The following is a 20191-nucleotide window of genomic DNA, read 5'->3' on the forward strand; positions in this document are numbered from 1 at the left end:
GACCAGCGGGTCAGCAGCCCAGTACCTTACCCACTAGACCACTGTGGGGCGGATTAGGAGCTGCGTCCACGGGAGCAGAGTAGCGCATGGGTCTGCCACATTGCCTGCTTAGCAACCATAGTTACGTGGCAAAGCCGTGCCTTGTTTTTGCAGGTGACCGACGAAGCAGGTTGCTGATTGCCAGTCGACTTGCCTGGCGTCTCAATGAGCGGCAAAGAATAAAGAAACACCTGGTTACCGGTCTGTTGCGTGAAAGTTCAAAAGCATTTTTTTAGTTGGTTCGGTAACGCTGAGCGCAAAAGCGTAGCGTATACAGTGACGAATAACACGCACCGCCACTGCCGCATGGTTAAGATGCGCCAGCTATAAAAAATAAGCTAAAATTCCCACGGAATATAGGTCCTTTTAGATTCAAGAACCACCCCACTAAGCCTGCAGCATTGATTATTTGAATGCGTTTTTCGAGAATGGTGCCAAATCCTGGCAAATACTTTGCTGTCCAAGCTTTAGGACATAAATTATAAGCAATTAGAAGCACCACTACGTAAATAACGAGTTACAGATGGCACGACGGTCACTTGATAATTCAAGGTGGATAGTAACCAGTTTCACTGGCACGGCCTATGCATCAACTTCTCCCCAGTGCATGGTTGCTAGCGGTGTTGGCAAATAAATGTGTTACTTTGGTACCTAAAGTTAGCTTATACAGTGAATCTACGCTGCGTGAGATACGGACGCCATTTTGCAGTAATTTCAAGACATTAAATTTTTTTTGAACGCAAAGCCTTTTCGAGGTGGCAGTGCCATATTGTTTTAGTTAGGCGTAGCACCTACAAACTTTTCGGTCAGTACGTCGCATTGCCAGTGCTGCCTATTAAGCACTGTGGTCGTCAGAATTACGTACCTACGCATTTTAGAAATAAAGTAAAACACACTACATAATGCTCCCGTTTTGATATCGTGCCCAAATATACGTATTATTTGTTCTTGACTGACATTTTTCACTAGTGAAAACGCATCCTGGAGATCAAGATGGGGGTGGTCGTAGAGCGAATGGGGTTAAATTTTCGCTCTGATATCTGAATCGAGCGACAGAAACAGGATCACAAGCACTCGCGCATACAGACAGACAGACAGACAGACAGACAGACAGACAGACAGACAGACAGACAGACAGACAGACAGACAGACCAAAATTTCTGCGTTGAAGTAGATCAAGAAAAGCTATCGTCTTTAAACATTTTGGCGGGACACTGCCACTGCTCATTCCTATACCACTTTCTTTTTTGCCCGCCTACCACGGCTGCTGTGAAAGGCGCCTACGCTACGCCTTGAGCGGTTTTGCGGTTAACAAGAAAGTCAGGCTATGCTCCGTGTGCGGCGGATCATGTGCAATGAGCTGCACAAAATTATCTGTACCAGTCACGCTTGTAACAGAGTTTTTCTCATAATGTAAACCACGTACATATATACGCAAGAGTTTCCACCAGTTTATTTTTGTTTTGTTTTTCTAGACAGTGAGATTTACTAGTGAAACCCGGTCGTCTTTTACTGTTGCTAAAGAAGCGGTGATTCTGTGAATGATGCACAAAGAAGCTCTGGCCCTGTGAATTCAGTATTAGGACTTCATCTACTTCATATTCCATGCTGCCTCTATTCTGTTAAAATGTACCCATTTCTCTAAAAATGCTATGCACGGTATAATAAAACAAACACAAAAAATCAAAGAAGGCGTCTATTGAGAGACCGTAGGGTGTTTATGCAAACTGAAGTTGGATTAATTTTGGTTCATACATAAACGATTGCTAAGGGAAGTCACACATCTACCAAAATTTAGGGACCACGAGACCAGCAAAATTCTTAGGAACCACGAGAAGCTGATAAGTACCGCTGCTTTGCCAGTCAAACAAATTTTAGTTTCCGCCTCGGTAAAAATCACGCAAAGACTACGTATTCTGCTGTTCAAACAAATACTTTCAGAAACCTCCAGTAAATTCAAGGTTTCCTCATACCACCTTCTCTTAAACTTTTCATGTTGACTGTACCTACAGCTGAATAGGTTCTAATTGTGGAAACATTCTCGTTTATGTAGAAGTTCACAGATTCTTGTAGCTAGAGTCACGTCGAAACAACTAATACGATGAGATGGCTCAATACCTATATGAAAATGAATGGCATTATCGAAAATCCAATTGTGTGAAAGGCGAATCGTGGGGGAGTCTATGGAGCCGATTTTTTTAGTTTATAGCAGTTCACGTAGGAGTTATGCCTAGGATCAGGGTAATTGTCACGGAAACGAACGATGCCTCAACGCAACATTCAGAGAAGTGTTTGTAGAGAAATAAACACAAGTGAACGCCAACACGAAAAGCGTAGCAATATCACTCGCTGCGGGCCTGAGAGATCGGTTACAGAAAGTCAGGGAGCGCGCGTGCGTGCTGTTCGCACGTGACATCCGCTCCCTTGTGACGTCTCGGCCTACGTCCACTCGCGCACCCAATAAGAAAAGCGAGAGCAAAGTGAGCCTCCCTTCCCCCCTCTGGCTGCCATCACGCCTCCTGACGAGGTCGGAAATATAAATGAGGAGTGCGTAATGACAGGCGCGCACACTTCAGCGGGTCTAGTAGAGGTTAATCCTAAAAGGCAGATGTATTTTCACTGACGCGAGGCCCGAAGGTGAATACCTTACCTCCTGGCGAACGTCTTTGACTGGTTTATGTCGAATAATCACCACGAAGCAATAGCTGTGCGAGCCCCCGTTCAGCGTTCTCACGGAAGAAAGAAAAGGCACAAGTCACAAACCGTGGGTATATTTTGCTACTTTTGTCCGTATCCGAGTAAACATGAATGGCTGACGCGCTTCTTTTCTCTTAGCGTAGCGCTGCAACCTTACTCGCTCTACACTTAGTATGACAACACGCTCCCTCCAGGCGCTGCCGCCTCTGCGTTTGTTCCGTTTAGGCGCTTTTCACTGACATGCAAGGCCTCTGTTTTGTGAAACGGTCACGGTTACAATATGACAGTTTTGCGACCTCCTAAAGTCCAGTGAAAACGTGCGTAAAGCTGAAAATGCCTTCTGAAAGACAACAAAATGCCACGTCAGAGTACCTCTTTCTCCCGTATAAAAATAGTGGTGGAACCCCACACCCCAGGCGCTGGAAGTAGACGCCGTACCACTTCACCACTGCTGAGGCTATAACTCATTTATTTTCACCACTATCAGCATAATCGCACGCAATGCAGTGCAAACACCTTTATGTCACTCTATTTTTCGCCAGTACTTTGCTTAATGCGCAACCTTTACGCTATCAACGCAACCTTAATTTCATCTGCCCCTCGAAGTTTCTTTCAACCTATCTTCAGGTTCGCACAGCTTTTCTCGAAGTTTAGTTAGTAACTCTTAATTACCATCCGTTGTGGCGGCGTTTTACGATGTAGTTACATATACCTTACGCTTTTTTTCTGCTTCCTATTTAGTGCTCTTGACTGCAAACAAATGTTGCATAGAAGAAAATCTTCATTAGCTGTTCCTATTTATAATCCTTTGCGCAACCTGTGTTTAAGCACAAACGCTCTTAAATAACATAAACGTGCTCTCTCTCCTTGTCACATTCACAGATGAGTGCTGGCTTCCTGCTGGCACCCGTTCATTGTCTGGCGTCGGCACTGCTCGTGTGCTTGTTTATGGTGCTCATGCAGCCCCTCGTTTGCGTGGCACTCGACCACCACAAGCGCTCCTTCTTGGAGCTGGGCTGCCGCGGCAACTTCGAGCAGTCATACCTGGCCCACCTCGAGCGCGTCTGCGAAGAGTACTACCAGCTGTACCAAACATCAGAGGCCTACAACCTGTGCAGGTACGGTACCGAAGTACTCAAACTCAGAAAAATGCTGCAGAGCTTCCACATAACAAACTATCAGACAGAGTGAACGATCACCACAACGAAGTTAGTATGAAACCATGGTCGCAGATTCGGACAGCTTGTCACAAATGCGCGCGAGGAGTAGCTTGGTTTGGAATAGTTGGTGCGTCATACTGTTGCGCACATAATGAAGACGGTGAAGACGCCATGGAGTGTACGTGCTTGCCACTCGAAGTTAGAAAGGAAGAAGGTAATCAGGATGGTTTTGATCGCGAACCTCTAAATTGGTATCTCTATCCATTCTGTCATTCATTACACATACCAAATATATATATATATATATATATATATATATATATATATATATATATATATATATATATATATATATATACATCAGAGCAAGTGTGAACCATTTATATAGCCATTTTCAGCATCTCCATATAGTAGGCCCCTTGTAAGCGCACTTTCACAGCCAAAGAAAGAGCCCCTTTAAGTCTCTAACAGTATCTTTAAGCGTAGCACAGCGGTGGAGGTGCTGTGTACGCGCTTTCAACTATGGAAACATCAGTTCTGCAGCCTCACACGAAGCTGTTGACTTGCTTGTTGCCCACCATCTGCCGTAAGTGCATTCGACTTGCCCGAATGAGCAGATATTGCCAGGAGAGTACATTGTAGTCCGCTCACCACTACCGAGTTCTACGACCCTTAGGAATAAGAATGAGAGATCATGTTTATGCGTGGATCACCGAGTAGAAATGAGTAAGTTAGGCTAATGGGTGAGATTTATCCGCTCAACTAACCAATGTAATGTTCTCCTTGGTCGACACCGCCATGCTGTTGTATGAAAAGCTTGAGGAGACGCTCGCAACGTCAGATCTTTTCATTCAAGAGCTCAAGCCTTGTTTCGTTTACTCGGTCACTAAAAAGAAGGGGGCTGAGCGAACACTGTCACAATATGCACTACTCTGAGGAGAGAATGCACAACCTATATTTTGTATTCGGAAAAAGGAAGCATCAGTTATGTTTCTGAAGGCATTGGTCATTTCAGAACGTTGAAAACGCCCAAGATGCGTCGAACTGCGCCAAAGCTTTGCCGGCTGGTAGATGTTACCACAGTTGCCAGTGTAGTGAAAAATCCTGCCTTCGATCTTTTTTCGACCATTCGACAGTTTTCGCCAGTGGCATCTGGCGGGAAAATGTCACGTTGAATAGCTGGCCATGGGTTTTAAACACCACGTGAGATTATGGCTGCGTCTCTTTCGAAACCTTCGTAATGGACGATAAGTGCAACGACTGCGAAATACAGGCAAGTCCTCCAGTCATGAATGAAGACACGATTGTCCACTTCGCGGTACGACAGACATGCTCAGCGCATGCCCCCTCGACACCCGACGTCTGGTTAAGACGCATTCGGCGAGTCTACCTCTCTATAGGAGCAAATGAGGACACTCAATCCATCGAACAGAAACTCACGTTTCGACCTATGCCAGTGTCCTTTTTTTAGGTGTTCTGGAATATTTATTGTGGTTTAGGAAGCACTGCTTGGCTCTGTAGTATGACCAACTTTCAGGCTTTCCACGACTCTCCAAACGGCCTCACGTTGTCTCGTGGTCAGCACACATACCACCTGACGAGAGTTGTTGGTGCAGCAGCTTTCTCAACTACTCCTCGAAATCTGACAGGAGTCTGACGCCTGCACTGTGACCTCATGCTCATCGTTGTCCTTCGCCGCTGTGTCACGAAGCATCTCGTCTGTCTCTGTAAAACTAGTCAGCATGGTCGATGGGGTGAGATTGCTGGAGATCTCTTAATTACGGAAATACCTACTGTGTTGAAGCTTTGAACAAAGTACATGCACAAGCCAAACAAAGTACATGTACAAGCTTAAACAAAGTACATGTGGTGTGCCTGTGATGGAATTGGTTCACACAGGGGCTACAATATGAGTGATAAGTGCTTTCTTTGTTGGAATTTTAGGAAGAAAAGTTGTTTTAAGGGGAATGATACTAGAGGTTTTGAGGAGTAAGTGAAGAGCCTTTGCGTCCTGTTGGTGCCTTTACCACTCACGTGCTTTATAGAGGCCTTATCATTACAACAGAGTTTGCACTTATTCCTCGATCCACTGATTACGTGATTCTGGGCATAGACTTTCTGCGGTAATATAGTTCCTCCGTAGAATCTCACACAAGAAAAGTATCTGTTAGTTACCAGATGCCATGAGGACTTTTAGAAAAAACTACAATGTGGGCATGTGGCAATAAGCTTATACTAGCGTCATCTAGAGTACGCCTCAATGCAAGCTTAGAACCTATGCAACTGCATGACAAAGAATTCATTGGTTCCCCATTTTGTGGTATCTACCAAGTGTGCACTCACTGACTAATGGAATATAATTGGCTCTTCAGAGCCATGATACTACCGGACGGTTTGAAAATAGCCTTGGTTAGCAGAGAACACGCGTCCGTATTGGTGCACGAGCTTACAGACTTGTCCGAAGAACCTGATTTACACAGAACAGACAAGGCGCTTATGGCAATAATAAATAAGTCGCTCAGCACAAGTGAACGCCGAACATTAATGGGCGTGCTTTCGAAGCACGTTTTGGTGCTCGAGATCAGGCAGGAGACCAAAGTGACCCTAATCACCGTGTCTGCAACAGGCCATACGATCTACACTGGTGTGGCAAGTTCAATTCGACAAAGTCTATAATGTGTTTCTCCTCCAGAACTTAAAGTTATTTTTATTTTTATTTTATTTATTTAGTGAATACTGCCGACTTCTATGCGAAGTCGTAGGCAGGAGTGGGTGACAGATACACTTGATTGGACATTTTCCAGGGCAAGAAAACAACAGAAGCTTAAAACAGAAAAAAATGTCGGGGGGAAATATAGAAGAAAAGCAGGAATTTACAAACATTGAAGTCAATGCAGCGCTTCAGAATGAGCAAGTATTGTTGACAAAAAAAAAAGGCGAGAAAAACACATACCGACACAATCGACGAAGCGTGATACAATTGAGCTAGCGTTGAACATAGAAAAGTAATACAACTCAGACACACACGGGAGAGAATAAATGCGGTGACAATGAAATAAAAAAAGAAAAAAGAAAAAAAGTTCAAAGAATAGCTGGCAGATTTACTATCGCATTCATGAACGAAGCGACAGTTGTGGATGAAACAGCTTCATCGGGCAGGGCATCAACTACGTGCTGCTCAGGGAAAAAATGATTTTTGGAAAGCAGTGGTTCTGCATGAAAATTCCTGGACTTTCTTGCTGTGGTGTGACCGGGTTATACGTGATTTCGACGGTAGAATATATTTAGTTTTATCGATTCCAAGGTTACTGTGATAGATCTGATAAAACAGTTTCAGTCTTTCACGGGAGCGCCTGTGTTCTAAGGGTTCCAAGTCCGAACTTTCAAGGAGGGTCGAGGGGGATGTGTTTCTTCTATAGGCGTTGTAAATAAATAAACCTTATGAATTTTCTTTGTACACGTTCCAGTTTTTTGTTTGCCGATGTATGAGGTTCCCACACAGGAGACGCGTATTCCAGTATGGGTCTCACGTAAATTTTGTACGCCAACATTCTAATTTCTTTGGTAGTTTTTCCAATGGTTCTGCGTAAGTACCCAAGTGCCTTCATTGCCTTTTTTGTGTGTACTCTATGTGCTCGTTCCACTTTAGGTCGGAGGTAATTATAACCCCTAAGTATTTGTAGCTGCTAACTAAAGATATAGAGTTATTGTTGATGCAATAGGTGAAAAGAAAGGGACTTTTTTGTGGGTAACTCTCATAGCGACGGTCTTTTTTGGGTTGATGCTCATCTGCCAAGTCGAACACTAAGAGTGTATCTTATCCAGGGATTTGTTTAGGGTGATCTGGTCGTTGGGGTCATCGATGACGTGGTACAGGATGCAGTCGTCTGCAAAAAGCCTTATTTTAACGGGTATGTCACAGAATATATCATTATTAAATACTAAAAACAGAAGCGGGCCAAGGATGGAGCCTTGTGGTATACCGGATTGAACTGAAGTGGGGGTGGAGCTTGAGCCATCTACTGAGACACTTTGGTATCTATGGGAAAGGTATGCCCGAATCCATGTTAGTAAGGAATCGTTTTTCAGCATCGGTTTTAATTTTATAAGCAAATTGTGATGGGAAACTCGGTCGAATGCTTTTTAGAAATCAAGGAATATAATGTCAACTTTACTATGACTATCTAGAGCACTAGCGAGGTCATGAACTGTCTCAAGTAGTTGTGTGGTAGTCGATAGTCCTTTGCGAAAACCGTGTTGCCGGGGGTCAATTATGTTGTTTCTGTCAAGGAAGGTGGAGATGTGTTTAAATATTATGTGTTCAAGCAATTTTGCACATGTACATAACAAAGAAATAGGCCTGTATGATGACACAAGTGCCTTGTTTTCAGATTTAGGTATAGGAATGATTTTTGCGTATTTCCATTCACTCGGGACTTCGCCACTAGACAATGATTTGGAGAATATAAGTGATAGACATTTGGAGCACCATTCCGCATAACGAACAAGAAATTCATTGGGTATAGCATCAGTTCCGGGTGATTTTTTTGTATCAATGTTCAGCACCAACGACAACACACCTTCTTCAGAAACGCTAATGTTGTCTAAGGGATCTATGTCGTCTAATGAAGAAAAAGGAGGGGCGATTCCGTTATCGTTTGTGAACACCGAACTGAAGTATTCATTCAACACCTCTGCGATTTCTGCACTGTCGACTACGTTTGTATCGTTTATGGAAAGACTGATCGAAGTTTTATTTTTTGGTGCGATATGACGCCAGAATTTCCCAGGCGATGAAAGAAGAAAGTTTGTTAAGGACACTTTCTGATAGTGGTTTTTGGCTTCTGAGATTACGTTTTTGAGTTGCACGTGCAGTGTTAGCATTTTATCTGTGCTGTTCTTTGAGGGGCGTTGTTTGTGCTGTTTTCTAGCTTTATTCAGCTTACGACCTAAACGGATAATATCTTTTGTTGTCCAGGGGTTAGAATTTCGCAGTGCTTTATCTTTGCATCGAACGAAGTACTGTATGCACTTGAACACTAACTCTTTAAAAAAGCGCCATAGGTTATCTACTAAATGTTCAGCAGATTCATAAAGAGAAGTAAACTCAGAAAAGCTGTTGCCCATAGCATCCAAAATGTCAACGTCACTGGCACGAGAAAAAACGAGAATCTTCCTTTTTTGGACCATGCGTCTTGCCGCAAAAACTATTTTCATAATTAAGGACACCATTTTATGGTCAGATATGCCCTGAAGTACCTGAACCTGTGGGCTGCGACGCAGAATGCCGCTGTAAACCAGAAAGAGGTCCAGGACTGACTTGCTGTTTCGTTGAGTTCGAGTAGGCTCCTTCACTAGTTGGGTTAAACTGTGAAACAAAACAAGTTAAGCAAGTGGCTCGGAAGCTCTGCAAAGTGGATCCGGGAAATCTTGAGCCCAGTTGATCAGAGGCATATTGAAGTCGCCGGCCAGTAGTAAATTGCATGCGTGATTTCTATATTGACACAAAATTCATTTATTTGATCCGAAAACTTGTTGTCAGCGTTCGGAGGGCGATAGAATCGTCCAATGATTAAATTAAATTCTTCGAGGAATATTTTATATTCCTGGAACATTCAATTCCAGGAATATCCTGTAGTATTAGGACGTTTAATGATTCCAAGAATAGGATAGCTACTCCACTGCTTCGGGAATCCCGGTCCTATCTATGGATTTTATAGTGGGGAAATGCAATTTCAGCGTCAGTGATGTCTTTGTGCAACCAGGTTTCAGGTATAATTATTACATGAGGTTTATGTGCTATTATAATGCTTTCAAAGTCATCCATTTTATTCAATATGCTGCGTGCATTAAGATCCAAGCACCTAAACGTTTTTAGCTGCCCATGAGGTCATTTAGACCGTCGTGTTCTATCACCATCTTTACCAACCCGCACCCTTATCTTCTTAGTATCATCCCACGTGTACATATTGCCATTTATCTTGAGCTTGTCGTAAAAAAGCTGCACTTTGCTTCCAGATGCTCTTTTATCGGCGGAACTTTGCCATAATTGCTTTCTAACATGCCTTGTTGAAGCAGAAAAGTCTTCCGAGATAGTAATATTTCGTTTGCCTTTTAGTTTTAAACAATTTTTAGCACGTTCAGCTTATCACGGTGGTTCAAGAACCTCATGGTTACTGGGCGCGGTTTATCTAGTTGTTTACGCTCCATTCTGTGCAGTCGTTTAAGTGAGGGAACCTGTACACCCAGTGTTTCCCTAAATATTTCTTCAACAATTTTTTCCGTAAGTGACTCGGGTGTCTCCTTTTCATTCTCAGTAATACCGAATATTATGAGATTATTTTGCCTACTTCGGTCTTCAAGATCAAAAAGTTTTCTTTCTAATGTCTGAATGCAATCCTCCATCTTGTCAATTCTTGCTCCAAATTCTAAGCACTTTGCCACGGATTCCTCTACATTCTTCAGTTTTATCTCTATGCCGTCTAGTCTTTTCATCATACTTTTCTGACCCGCAAGAATTTCTGTGAGTAGTTCCTGGTCACTAGGACCAGGATTTGGCTCCACATCGCCAGATAGTAATAGCAGCGACAGTACAATTTTTTTGCATATAGTATAAAAGCACTCAGGTAGTGCGGGCACGTCAGCTGGACAAAGAACGGATCGCTAGTTTGCACCGTAGAATACTTTGAACTAACCTGCGTGAAAAACAGTATCGGGTTCATAGCGTCCGCCGGGAGCCAGCTGACGCGCCCACTGACAGGTAGCCGGTAGGATGATCTTCTTATAGCTGTCGATAGTGGCGCCGAAGTTGAATGTGGTGGTACGGTGAAGTCCAGGATCTGTGATCGTTCGTATTCTTAGTTTTCAGTGTTGGAGCTGGTATCGGTTGCGGAGCATGTTGTTTCCTCGTGCGCGCCGGCCGTCCGTGGAGCGACAAGTAGCAGAGCCTGCGTGAAAAACAGGATGGGGTTCATAGCGTCCGCCGGGAGCCAGCTGACGCGCCCACTGACAGGTAGCCGGTAGGATGATCTTCTTATAGCTGTCGATAGTGGCGCCGAAGTTGAATGTGGTGGTACGGTGAAGTCCAGGATCTGTGATCGTTCGTATTCTTAGTTTTCAGTGTTGGAGCTGGTATCGGTTGTGGAGCATGTTGTTCCCTCGTGCGCGCCGGCCGTCCGTGGAACGATAAGTATCAGAGCATGCGTGAAAAACAGGATCGGGTTCATAGCGTCTGCCGGGAGCCAGCTGACGCGCCCACTCAACGATCAAATGCAGGATATGACGTGAAAGGGACCGATACAAGAGTCAGCCAGTCCGTGGGCAGCACCAGTAAGGTGAATCTTAAAAATTTAGCGTAGACGATCACCGACTATGTGCTGTAACTTTAAAGAGCGTATACTCACTGCTACGTTTTGGAGATGCAGTAGACTGCTTGCATTTGGCCTCTTATTTTTCTTCCGTAGACTCATGATTTGCGTCGTGGCCGATTCCGATGCACTGACAGAACAAAAAAAAAGACTGTAATTCTTGATAGGCTTTTTGATTTCAGCGTGGTGCCATTTAGACTACGCAATGCTCCAGCAACGTTCGAGAGGTTTATGGACATCATTCTGTGTGGCTGAAGGTTAAACATCTGCATGTGCAACTTTGACGACATCGTCATCTGAGGCCGCATTGAACAAAACTTGTGCCTAGACATTGTTTTTAATTGTATCGGAAACGCTGCCTTTGTTGGTAGCTGGAAGTAATTTCACTTCAGAGATTTCCAAACGCCCGTGCTTGGGTGTCTAGTTGACAACGATGCCACTGACCCTGATCCTCTGAAGACAGCAGCCGTTGAGGCATTCAAGGCCCAACTTCGTCATGGAGCTCCGCAATTTTTCTGGGGCTGTGTTCGTACTTTTGCCGCGTTATTCCGAAATTCGCGGACGTCGCGCATTCTCTCACATGCCTCCTACGAAAGGGCCATTTCTTTGAGTGAGCTCAATATTTCGATTCTTCGTTTCGTAAATTGAAGTTTCTTCTCATGTCACAACCCGTTCTTCAGCGCTTCAATTCTTCTGCTCCGACAGAACTTTATACGAACGCTAGCGGCGTAGGTATTGTTGTCATTGTAGTCCAACGTTACGGTGACCGCGATCACGTCATCGCATACGCAAATCTCCCTCTAAGCAGGCCTGAGCAAAATTACTTTGTTACACAACAAGATTGACTGACGCTATTAATGGCAATTCATTGGCTTCGGTTTTACCTGTATGGACGCCTCGTCATAGTTGTAACTGACTACTACTCTTTTTGTTGGAGTTTGAAATTCGTGACTCTTGTGGCCAGCTGGCGCACAGGGCACTTACGCCGCTGAAATAACACTTTGCCGTCACTCATAATTGTGGTCAACGATGCGAACTGCCTTTCACGCAGGCCACTCAGTAAAACAAAGAACGGACTGTGACGCCGGTAACCCTGGCCAATTTGTTGCTTCTGGGTAGCCTAATTTCCCGGACTTTCACAGTTTTGAATCCGCATACAGCGAAAGGATGCTAAATAAGCACCGTCGTTCGCCGCCGCATCAATCTCTACTAGAGCACACTATTTCTGCGTGAGTGATGGAGTGTTGTACGAGAGGAATATTTCTAGCATTACCGCACGTTTTTTTCTTGTGGCGCCAGAGTGCCTTCGATAAGTGATCATGAGTGCCATGCATGGCTTTCCTACATCTGGGCATTTAGGTTCTGCGCGGGTGCTCTACCGGATTAAAGAACGCTTTTACTGGCCTGGTATGCAAAAGCCTGCTGAGATTTATCTAGTCAGCTGCTGCATGCAATGTCACCGTTACAAAGGTACATCTACTGATCTAGCTGGTCTTCTGCATTGGATGCCAAGTTCAAGCAGATCTTTTGAATACGTGGCAATTCACTTCGTAGGTCCATTAACAAAAAAAGCTAAGGACAACCGATAGATGATAGTTTGAGTCGACTATCTGGCACGCTACTGCGAGTTGACCAGTGACGTCTTGTTGTTCTTGCTAGAGCACCTCATCTTCTGACACAGTCCCATTTGCCTCATCATGAACGACCATTAGTGCGGGTGCGCAACAGATGCCGCGGAAGCTCTGCTTCATTTGTACGAATCACGCTTGCGTCACTCGACTCTATAGCACGTACAAATTGGCTTACGGAACGTACAAACCACACAGTTATCAATATGGTGTCAATGTATACCTGATCCAACCACATGAACTGGGTTGACGTGAGAAACAATGCACTGTTCATAACATACGCATTCAACACCACAAAGCCCGAGACCGCACAATTTCATTCTTTCTTCTTGCTGTAGACACGTTCGTCTCAGCGCACAGTCGACAAAGTCGGCTCGTTCTGTTATTACGACTACAATATTGACACCAAGACCCTCTGCTTTGCCGAAGAGACGTATCGCAGTGCTAGATGACGCACGTCAGTATTGCAAGACAAAGAGAATGCATGTTATGACAATCGACAACCCCCACTGACCTGTGATTCATTGCCCTGGTGATTTTATGTAGTTGTTAACTGCTATGCTGAAGTGCAGGTTATGCCAATTTTTTCGGCCACATTCAATGGACCACTTGCTAATGTCGACAGACTGACAGAGGCCACCTATACCGCCGCACAGCGACTGGTCCACGAGCTGCCAAGTAATGTTATGATTGACCTGCCTGGCTTGACGCCGCTTGGTAGCATGAGACACGGTGGCTGAGTTTACCCTGATTTTTTGTGAGTCAACGCTTCCAGAGATGCGCCAAGAGTGGTGACAACAGAGAAATTGTTTTTTTAGTTATCCCAGGTCGTCGGCGCCCTTAGTAGAACCCTTTGGACACGCCTGACCAACTGACAGATTAGAAAGAGTTGTTGGCCGTCGAGGCGGCTTGCATTGTCTTCAAGGTGCCCCGGGCAAACGGCTCAGCGTCTGAGAACCGTCGGCGAATACCTTTCCCCTATTCTCTGTGGCGCCTTGATGCCGCTGTTTCCACAATTTGGGGTCTGGCGGGCGCCCCGTACCCATCACTGTAACAGACTACGAAATAGACTTCTATGTAAGACTCAACGTCTTCGTTCTGTGCTGTGTCGTGCGTGGTGTGCAGTGTTTTCTCCCTCGCCATGGGCTGAACTGGGAGTGCCTGTTCCCCCTTTCGTGGGTTGAGAAGGAGGCGGCGTTTCATCTTCCTCTTTGGGGGGCGGAGATGAAGATGGCAAACTTCATCGGACTGTCTTGTCCTCCATTGTTTTCTTCTGCAGTAAATCCTGGGAAGGCCAGGACATAAAATTCGAGCGCTGGGGCTCTCCTGACAGGCTATCACAAGCTCGCAGAAGCTCCCATCATGCTTCCGTCGAGAGCTTCCATGATGCTACCACCAACATGTAGCATGCTACCTGTAAATAATATAAATAAAAGTAACTGTTAGCAGCTCCGCGCCCCTCTCCTCGAGATCTTCCCGAGACTCTGGCTGGCTTCGGTCCTCTGGGTAAAATTCCTGGTTACATCATTACCAAGTGCTTTCGCCTGCACGTCTAAAACTATTCGCACCAAAGAGAACTCCATTGACTCGTCCAGTGGCTTTCGTCTGCATGTGCGTGAATGTTGCGCCCATGGAAAAAGACAATGGTATTGGTGCTAGCCCCTCAGAGTTGGAAAAGCAGGAGACGATCAGGTGGAGCTCAAACTAGTCGGCTGCTCCTGAGCTCATTCTCATAAACGACTCTTTTCAGCCTTTGACATTCTCCTTCAAGCGTAACAATACTTATTTGAAAAGGGCAGCTCGAAGAGAAAGGGACAAATAAGTGCCCATCATGCATGCTGTTACTTGGTGTTTGTGTCATCGCACTGCCCTTTCCAAACGTCTGAAACAACTTGTCATAAGAAACCCAGGCTAATGATATTTCGCGTTCCTGGTGTGACCTCTTCATAATAATATTATAATGAGTAATATTTGTTGTTGCATTGAAAGGGCTTATAGAAATGCCGTAGTAGAGAAATTAAAAAAAAATTGACCCTGTAGGTTTCTTAGCGTTCAGCCTGGTACTTTTTGCATTTCAGGTGCATTTTTGTCTTTCACAAGTGCAGCTGTCGTGTGCGGTAATCGAACCTACACCCTGCAGCCTAGTAGCGTGACACGCGACGGGATAAGCTACTGCGGTGCCTCAAGTTTACAATTAATGACCCATGTACTTCAAAGAACAATTTTGAAAAGTTTATGAAACTGGGAAATCGCTTCGCTAAAATGAGAAATTGCCGAAGTGATATATTTCCTAACTGAAACACACTGTATGTGATGGGATAAGTAATGCTCATTTAGTAGAAAAAAATATCATTGCCAGCGAATGGACTTACCGTAGACTGCGCGAATAGTTGTGCAATATCCTCCTGGCACAGTCTCCTCCCTTTGGTCCTCCAACGAAGAAAAAACATCGTTGGATTTAAAGATTTATTTTTGTCTATGCGAAAAGTTCTGCGATAACGTGTACGACAATGAACAAGTGCGTGGTGAAGCCAGAACTATTCAAAAGTCAGGCTTATTGACTCACTGCACAAATCGCGGTGATTACATATTCTATAATGTTACACCGACGCGAAACGGTGGTCTATTGATTGTGGTACTACTACTCAAAGGTCGCAAAATCTTATCACAATGGCGGCGGCTGAATTTAGATGGAGATAAAATGCTTGATGGAGATAAATGCTCTTAGTGAGGAAACCAACCTTAGCGTGGATACAATGAATGATAATCTGACAAGTATCGTTACGGAGTGTGCAGTGGAAGTTGGAGGCAGGGTAGTTAGACAGGACACTGGCAAGCTTTCCCAGGAAACGAAGAACCTAATTAAAAAGCGTCAAATCATGAAAGTGTCAAGCACAACAGAGAAAATAGAACTGGCAGAGCTTTCGAAGTTGATTAATAGACATAAAGTATGCGATGTAAGAAGGTATAACATGGAGAGAATTGAACACGCTCTGAAAAACGGAAGAAGCGTCAAAGCAGTGAAGAGGAAACTTGGGATAGGCAAAAGTCGGGTGTATGCACTAAGGGACAAAGAAGGCAAAATAACTACCAATATGGATAGGATAGTTAAAATAGCGGAGGAGTTTTACAGAGATCTGTACAGTAGCCGAGACAACCATGACCTTAATACTATAAGAACTAGCAGTAACCCAGATGACACCCCACCAGTAATGATAGAAGAAGTCAGAAAAGCTTTGGAGAGCATGCAAAGAGGCAAAGCTGCTGGTGAGAATCGGGTAACATCAGATCTGCTGAAAGATGGAGGACAGATTGTGTTAGAAAAACTAGCCACCCTGTTTACGAGGTGTCTCCTGACGGGAAGGGTACCAGAGTCTTGGAAGAACGCTAACATCATCTTAATACATAAGAAAGGAGATGACAAGGACTTGAAGAATTACAGGCCGATCAGCTTGCTCTCTGTAGTATACAAGCTATTTACAAAGGTAATTGCTAACAGAGTAAAGAAAACATTAGAATTCAATCAACCAAAGGAACAAGCAGGATTTCGAACAGGCTACTCAACAATTGACCACATTCATACTATCAATCAGGTAATAGAGAAATGCTCAGAGTATAACCAACCACTATACATAGCCTTCATAGATTACGAGAAGGCGTTTGATTCAGTAGAAATATCAGCCGTCATGCAGACACTGCGGAATCAGGGCGTAGATGAAGTATATATAAACATTCTGGAAGAAATCTACAGGGGATCAACTGCTACCATAGGGCTTCATAAAGAAAGCAACAGAATACCAATCAAGAAGGGTGTAAGGCAGGGGGACACAATCTCCCCAATGCTAATTACCGCATGCTTACAGGAGGTTTTCAGAAGCCTAGAATGGGAACAGTTAGGGATAAGAGTTAATGGAGAATACCTGATAACCTGCGCTTCGCCGATGACATTGCATTGCTGAGTAACTCAGGGGACAAATTGCAACTCATGATTACGGAGTTAGACAAGGAGAGCAGAAAGGTGGGTCTTAAAATTAATCTGCAGAAAACGAAAGTAATGTACAACAACCTCGGAAAGGAGCAGCTCTTCGAGATAGGTAATAGTGCACTTGAAGTTGTAAAAGACTATGTCTTTTTAGGACAGGTAATAACCGCAGAGTCAAACCACGAGACTGAAGTAACTAGAAGAATAAGATTGGGGTGGAGCACATTCGGCAAGCACCCTCTAATTATGACAGGTAGATTGCCACTGTCCCTCAAGAGGAAGGTATATAACAGCTGTATCTTGCCGGTAGTTAGCTACGGAGCAGAAACCTGGAGACTTACAAAGAGGGTTCAGCCTAAATTGAGGACGACACAGCGAGCAATGGAAAGAAAAATGGTAGGTGTAACAGAGCCGAGTGGATTAGGGGACAAACGGGGGTTAAGGATATCATAGTTGAAATAAAGAAGAGGAAATGGACATGGGCCGGGCATGTAGCGCGTAGACAGGATAACCGCTGGTCATTAAGGGTAACTAACTGGATTCCCAGAGAAGGGAAGCGGGTTAGGGGGAGACAGAAGGTTAGGTGGGCAGATGAGATTAAGACGTTTGCGGGTATAAATTGGCAGCAGCAAGCACAGGACCGGGTTAACTGGCGGAACATGGGAGAGGCCTTTGTCCTGCAGTAGACGTAGACAGGCTGATGATGATGATGATGATGATGATGATGATGATGATGAAAATGCTTGAGAGAGCTTGTTAACTTCAATTGAGGAGCACAATAATTAACTTGAGGCCCTCTAAACTTTCTGAGCTCCTCACTAGGGTTTCCTGCTCTAATCACAGTACATTAGGAGGTTTCATGATCGGCCCTTTACTCAAGAAGAGATCTTGGGAGCATTGTCCAACGGTACATAAGCGCAGAAAGCAACACGTGCCTTGCTGCAGTACCCAAATCACTGAGCGACCACCTGAGCAAAAATGCACTGTGTGTGTAGTGAGAAACGTAGTGCTTTCTTATTCAACCCCCCGTGTAGGGTAGCAAACACTATAGAGTCGATAGTGAACGTCTCTGCCTTATGTCAATTCTCTCTCATATCTTAGTTGTTGAACGTAAAAAGAAAGCCTCACCAATATAAGTATTATCGTATATTATTATTATTATTATTATTATTATTATTATTATTATTATTATTATTATGCAATAAGCAGTTAAACATAAACAATTTTACTTCAAGTGACTATCAATTATGTACCAGCTACGCAATGCTGAAAAGCGTACTAGGGAAATCAAAACAAAACTCTTGACGTTATTCATATCGAAAGGATGAGTAGTTCTAGGCTTTCGTTTAGTTGATCTGTACAGCTTTGTCCTCGCAGTCTAGATTTGGTGCAAATCGATATCTGTGGATCCGATGGATATCTGTTCTTTCTTCGTGTGGGCCCGAACACCTTATTTGAGTGTGTGTGACAGAAAACCTAATAAAACAACCTGATGGATGAACTTGATAAAACAGGCAGGCCCATTTCCCCTTCAGGATGGTGCCATTGCCACCGTACTTTCTTACAACACTATCTAGACGGTAATCTGGCGCCACCACTCATGCGAATTTCTTGAAAGGTGTCATTGGCCCGCTGGGAATGATGGTATATACGCGTGCGAGGCTTTCGCTGACTGGTGTTGAGTGAGGTTTCATCTCAAAAGCATATACGACTGCGCAAATAAAGGTTTCCTAAAATAAAACTTTCAATATTTCATTCTATTCGCGCGTAAATATACCCACACTAAAAGTCCACTTACCTCTGCTGGATAGCTAAATGGTGAAACAGAGAAAAAGATGATTATCAGCGACACAGTGAACACTGGCCTTGTCATCTGCCTGCGAAGTTTAGAAGCTGTCAGTTAGTTTCGACGCTTCCTGAAAGCGTACTTAAGCGTAAAAGTCATCATCATCATCATCATCATCAGCCTGACTACGTCCACTGCAGGACAAAGGCCTCTCCCGTGTTCCGCCAGTTAACCCGGTCCTGTGCTTGCTGCTGCCAATTTATACCCGCAAACTTCTTAATCTCAGCTGCCCACCTAACCTTCTGTCTCCCCCTAACCCGCTTCCCTTCTCTGGGAATCCAGTTAGTTACCCTTAATGACCAGCGGCCTTAAAAGACAAGAAGAGAGCAGAGTGGATTAGGGGACAAACGGGGGTTAAGGATATCATAGTTGAAATAAAGAAGAGGAAGTGGACGTGGGCCGGGCATGTAGCGTAAAAGTGTTCAACGTTAAATAAAATTCGTTTCTGCGCAAAGACAAGAAATACGTTTTTACTACAAGCTTCTTGAAAAACAATCGATCATTCTGACACAAAGAACGGGTTGAAACCACACGCGTCTTCGATGTGACCGGGCTCCATGTGACCGATACGTTTCCGAGTGAAGTTTGAAGCTCACATATACCAGCATTTTCTTGTGTCTAACAGATCGCAGTGCCAGTTTTTCGTGTAGGTAAACGTAAAACACTCTATGATCTTACCAGCACTTAATCTGTGTTTTGTGTCTTTGTCTTTTGTTTCTTTCTTGGCCTCCCATGCGACTGGTGACACCAGAGACAATTGCTTCAAGAACGAAAACTTTGACCTGTGTGCTGAGGCCCTTCTATTGAAAGGTGAAATGGACGACCTGCGACGCATGATCAACTACCTCCATGGATGATCCGGGGCCACTGCATATCTTCTTGTAGCCATTGCCCAACGTGGGCCGCTGCACGTTGTCATGCACCTTAGGACTTCAAATAAAGTTTTGCATCCAATGATTGCGGTAGGCAGGGAAGAAGACAAAAAAGAGGGCAGTGGGATTGCTCGAGTATGAAACAAAAAGTGGTTTGTGAGTAACGATTACTACAACTTTGGCTGAAATGCTAGTGAAAGAAAATTAAACAGAGCCTAAAATAATATTCTGTACTTGTTTGAATATTGATCAGCGATGCATATTCAGCAATAAAACAAAATAGGAGCAACATAGTCACAGTTTCGCCGCAAGAACAAAGGAATAAGTGATAGCAACAGCTTGAAATGTAACGCTGAGAGCGGCAAGTAGATATAAGTGCAGCGCGTTGCTCACGCACAACAGACGCAAGAAAACAACATACACTGGACGAGAGTGAACTTGCAACGTTTACTGCTGAACACGTAACGCGCTGTTTAAACAGAAACGACACACGAAAATTAATTGCAGGTACACATTAGTGCAAACTAAAAATGTCCAGTTGTTATACTTCACTTTGTATGAAAAGCACGCTCTTTTTGCAAATGGCGCCTGTGCAGTTAC

The 20191-nt window shown here is 44.2% G+C and overlaps 1 protein-coding gene across 1 annotated transcript; it reads left to right on the forward strand.

The window, feature by feature from the left end:
• Positions 1–2629: 2629 nt before the first annotated feature.
• Positions 2630–19576, forward strand: LOC142774833 (CHH-like protein). The gene is made up of 3 exons (XM_075875968.1): positions 2630–2803; positions 3619–3854; positions 19471–19576. The coding sequence occupies exons 1-3, from the start codon at positions 2717–2719 to the stop codon at positions 19574–19576; spliced, it is 429 nt and encodes a 142-aa protein (XP_075732083.1). The 5' UTR covers positions 2630–2716.
• The last annotated feature ends 615 nt before the right edge of the window (positions 19577–20191 follow it).

Source organism: Rhipicephalus microplus, chromosome 10 (genome assembly GCF_043290135.1).
Source record: "Rhipicephalus microplus isolate Deutch F79 chromosome 10, USDA_Rmic, whole genome shotgun sequence".
Classification (NCBI taxonomy): domain Eukaryota; kingdom Metazoa; phylum Arthropoda; class Arachnida; order Ixodida; family Ixodidae; genus Rhipicephalus; species Rhipicephalus microplus.

Bases quoted from the DNA above. Each gene is read 5' to 3' on its own strand.
- LOC142774833 (XM_075875968.1), top strand. From the start codon at position 2,717: ATGTCGAATAATCACCACGAAGCAATAGCTGTGCGAGCCCCCGTTCAG. The intron at 2,804-3,618 runs GTGGGTATATTT...TCACATTCACAG, and splicing joins AAAGGCACAAGTCACAAACC to ATGAGTGCTGGCTTCCTGCT. The intron at 3,855-19,470 runs GTACGGTACCGA...TGGTGACACCAG, and splicing joins GAGGCCTACAACCTGTGCAG to AGACAATTGCTTCAAGAACG.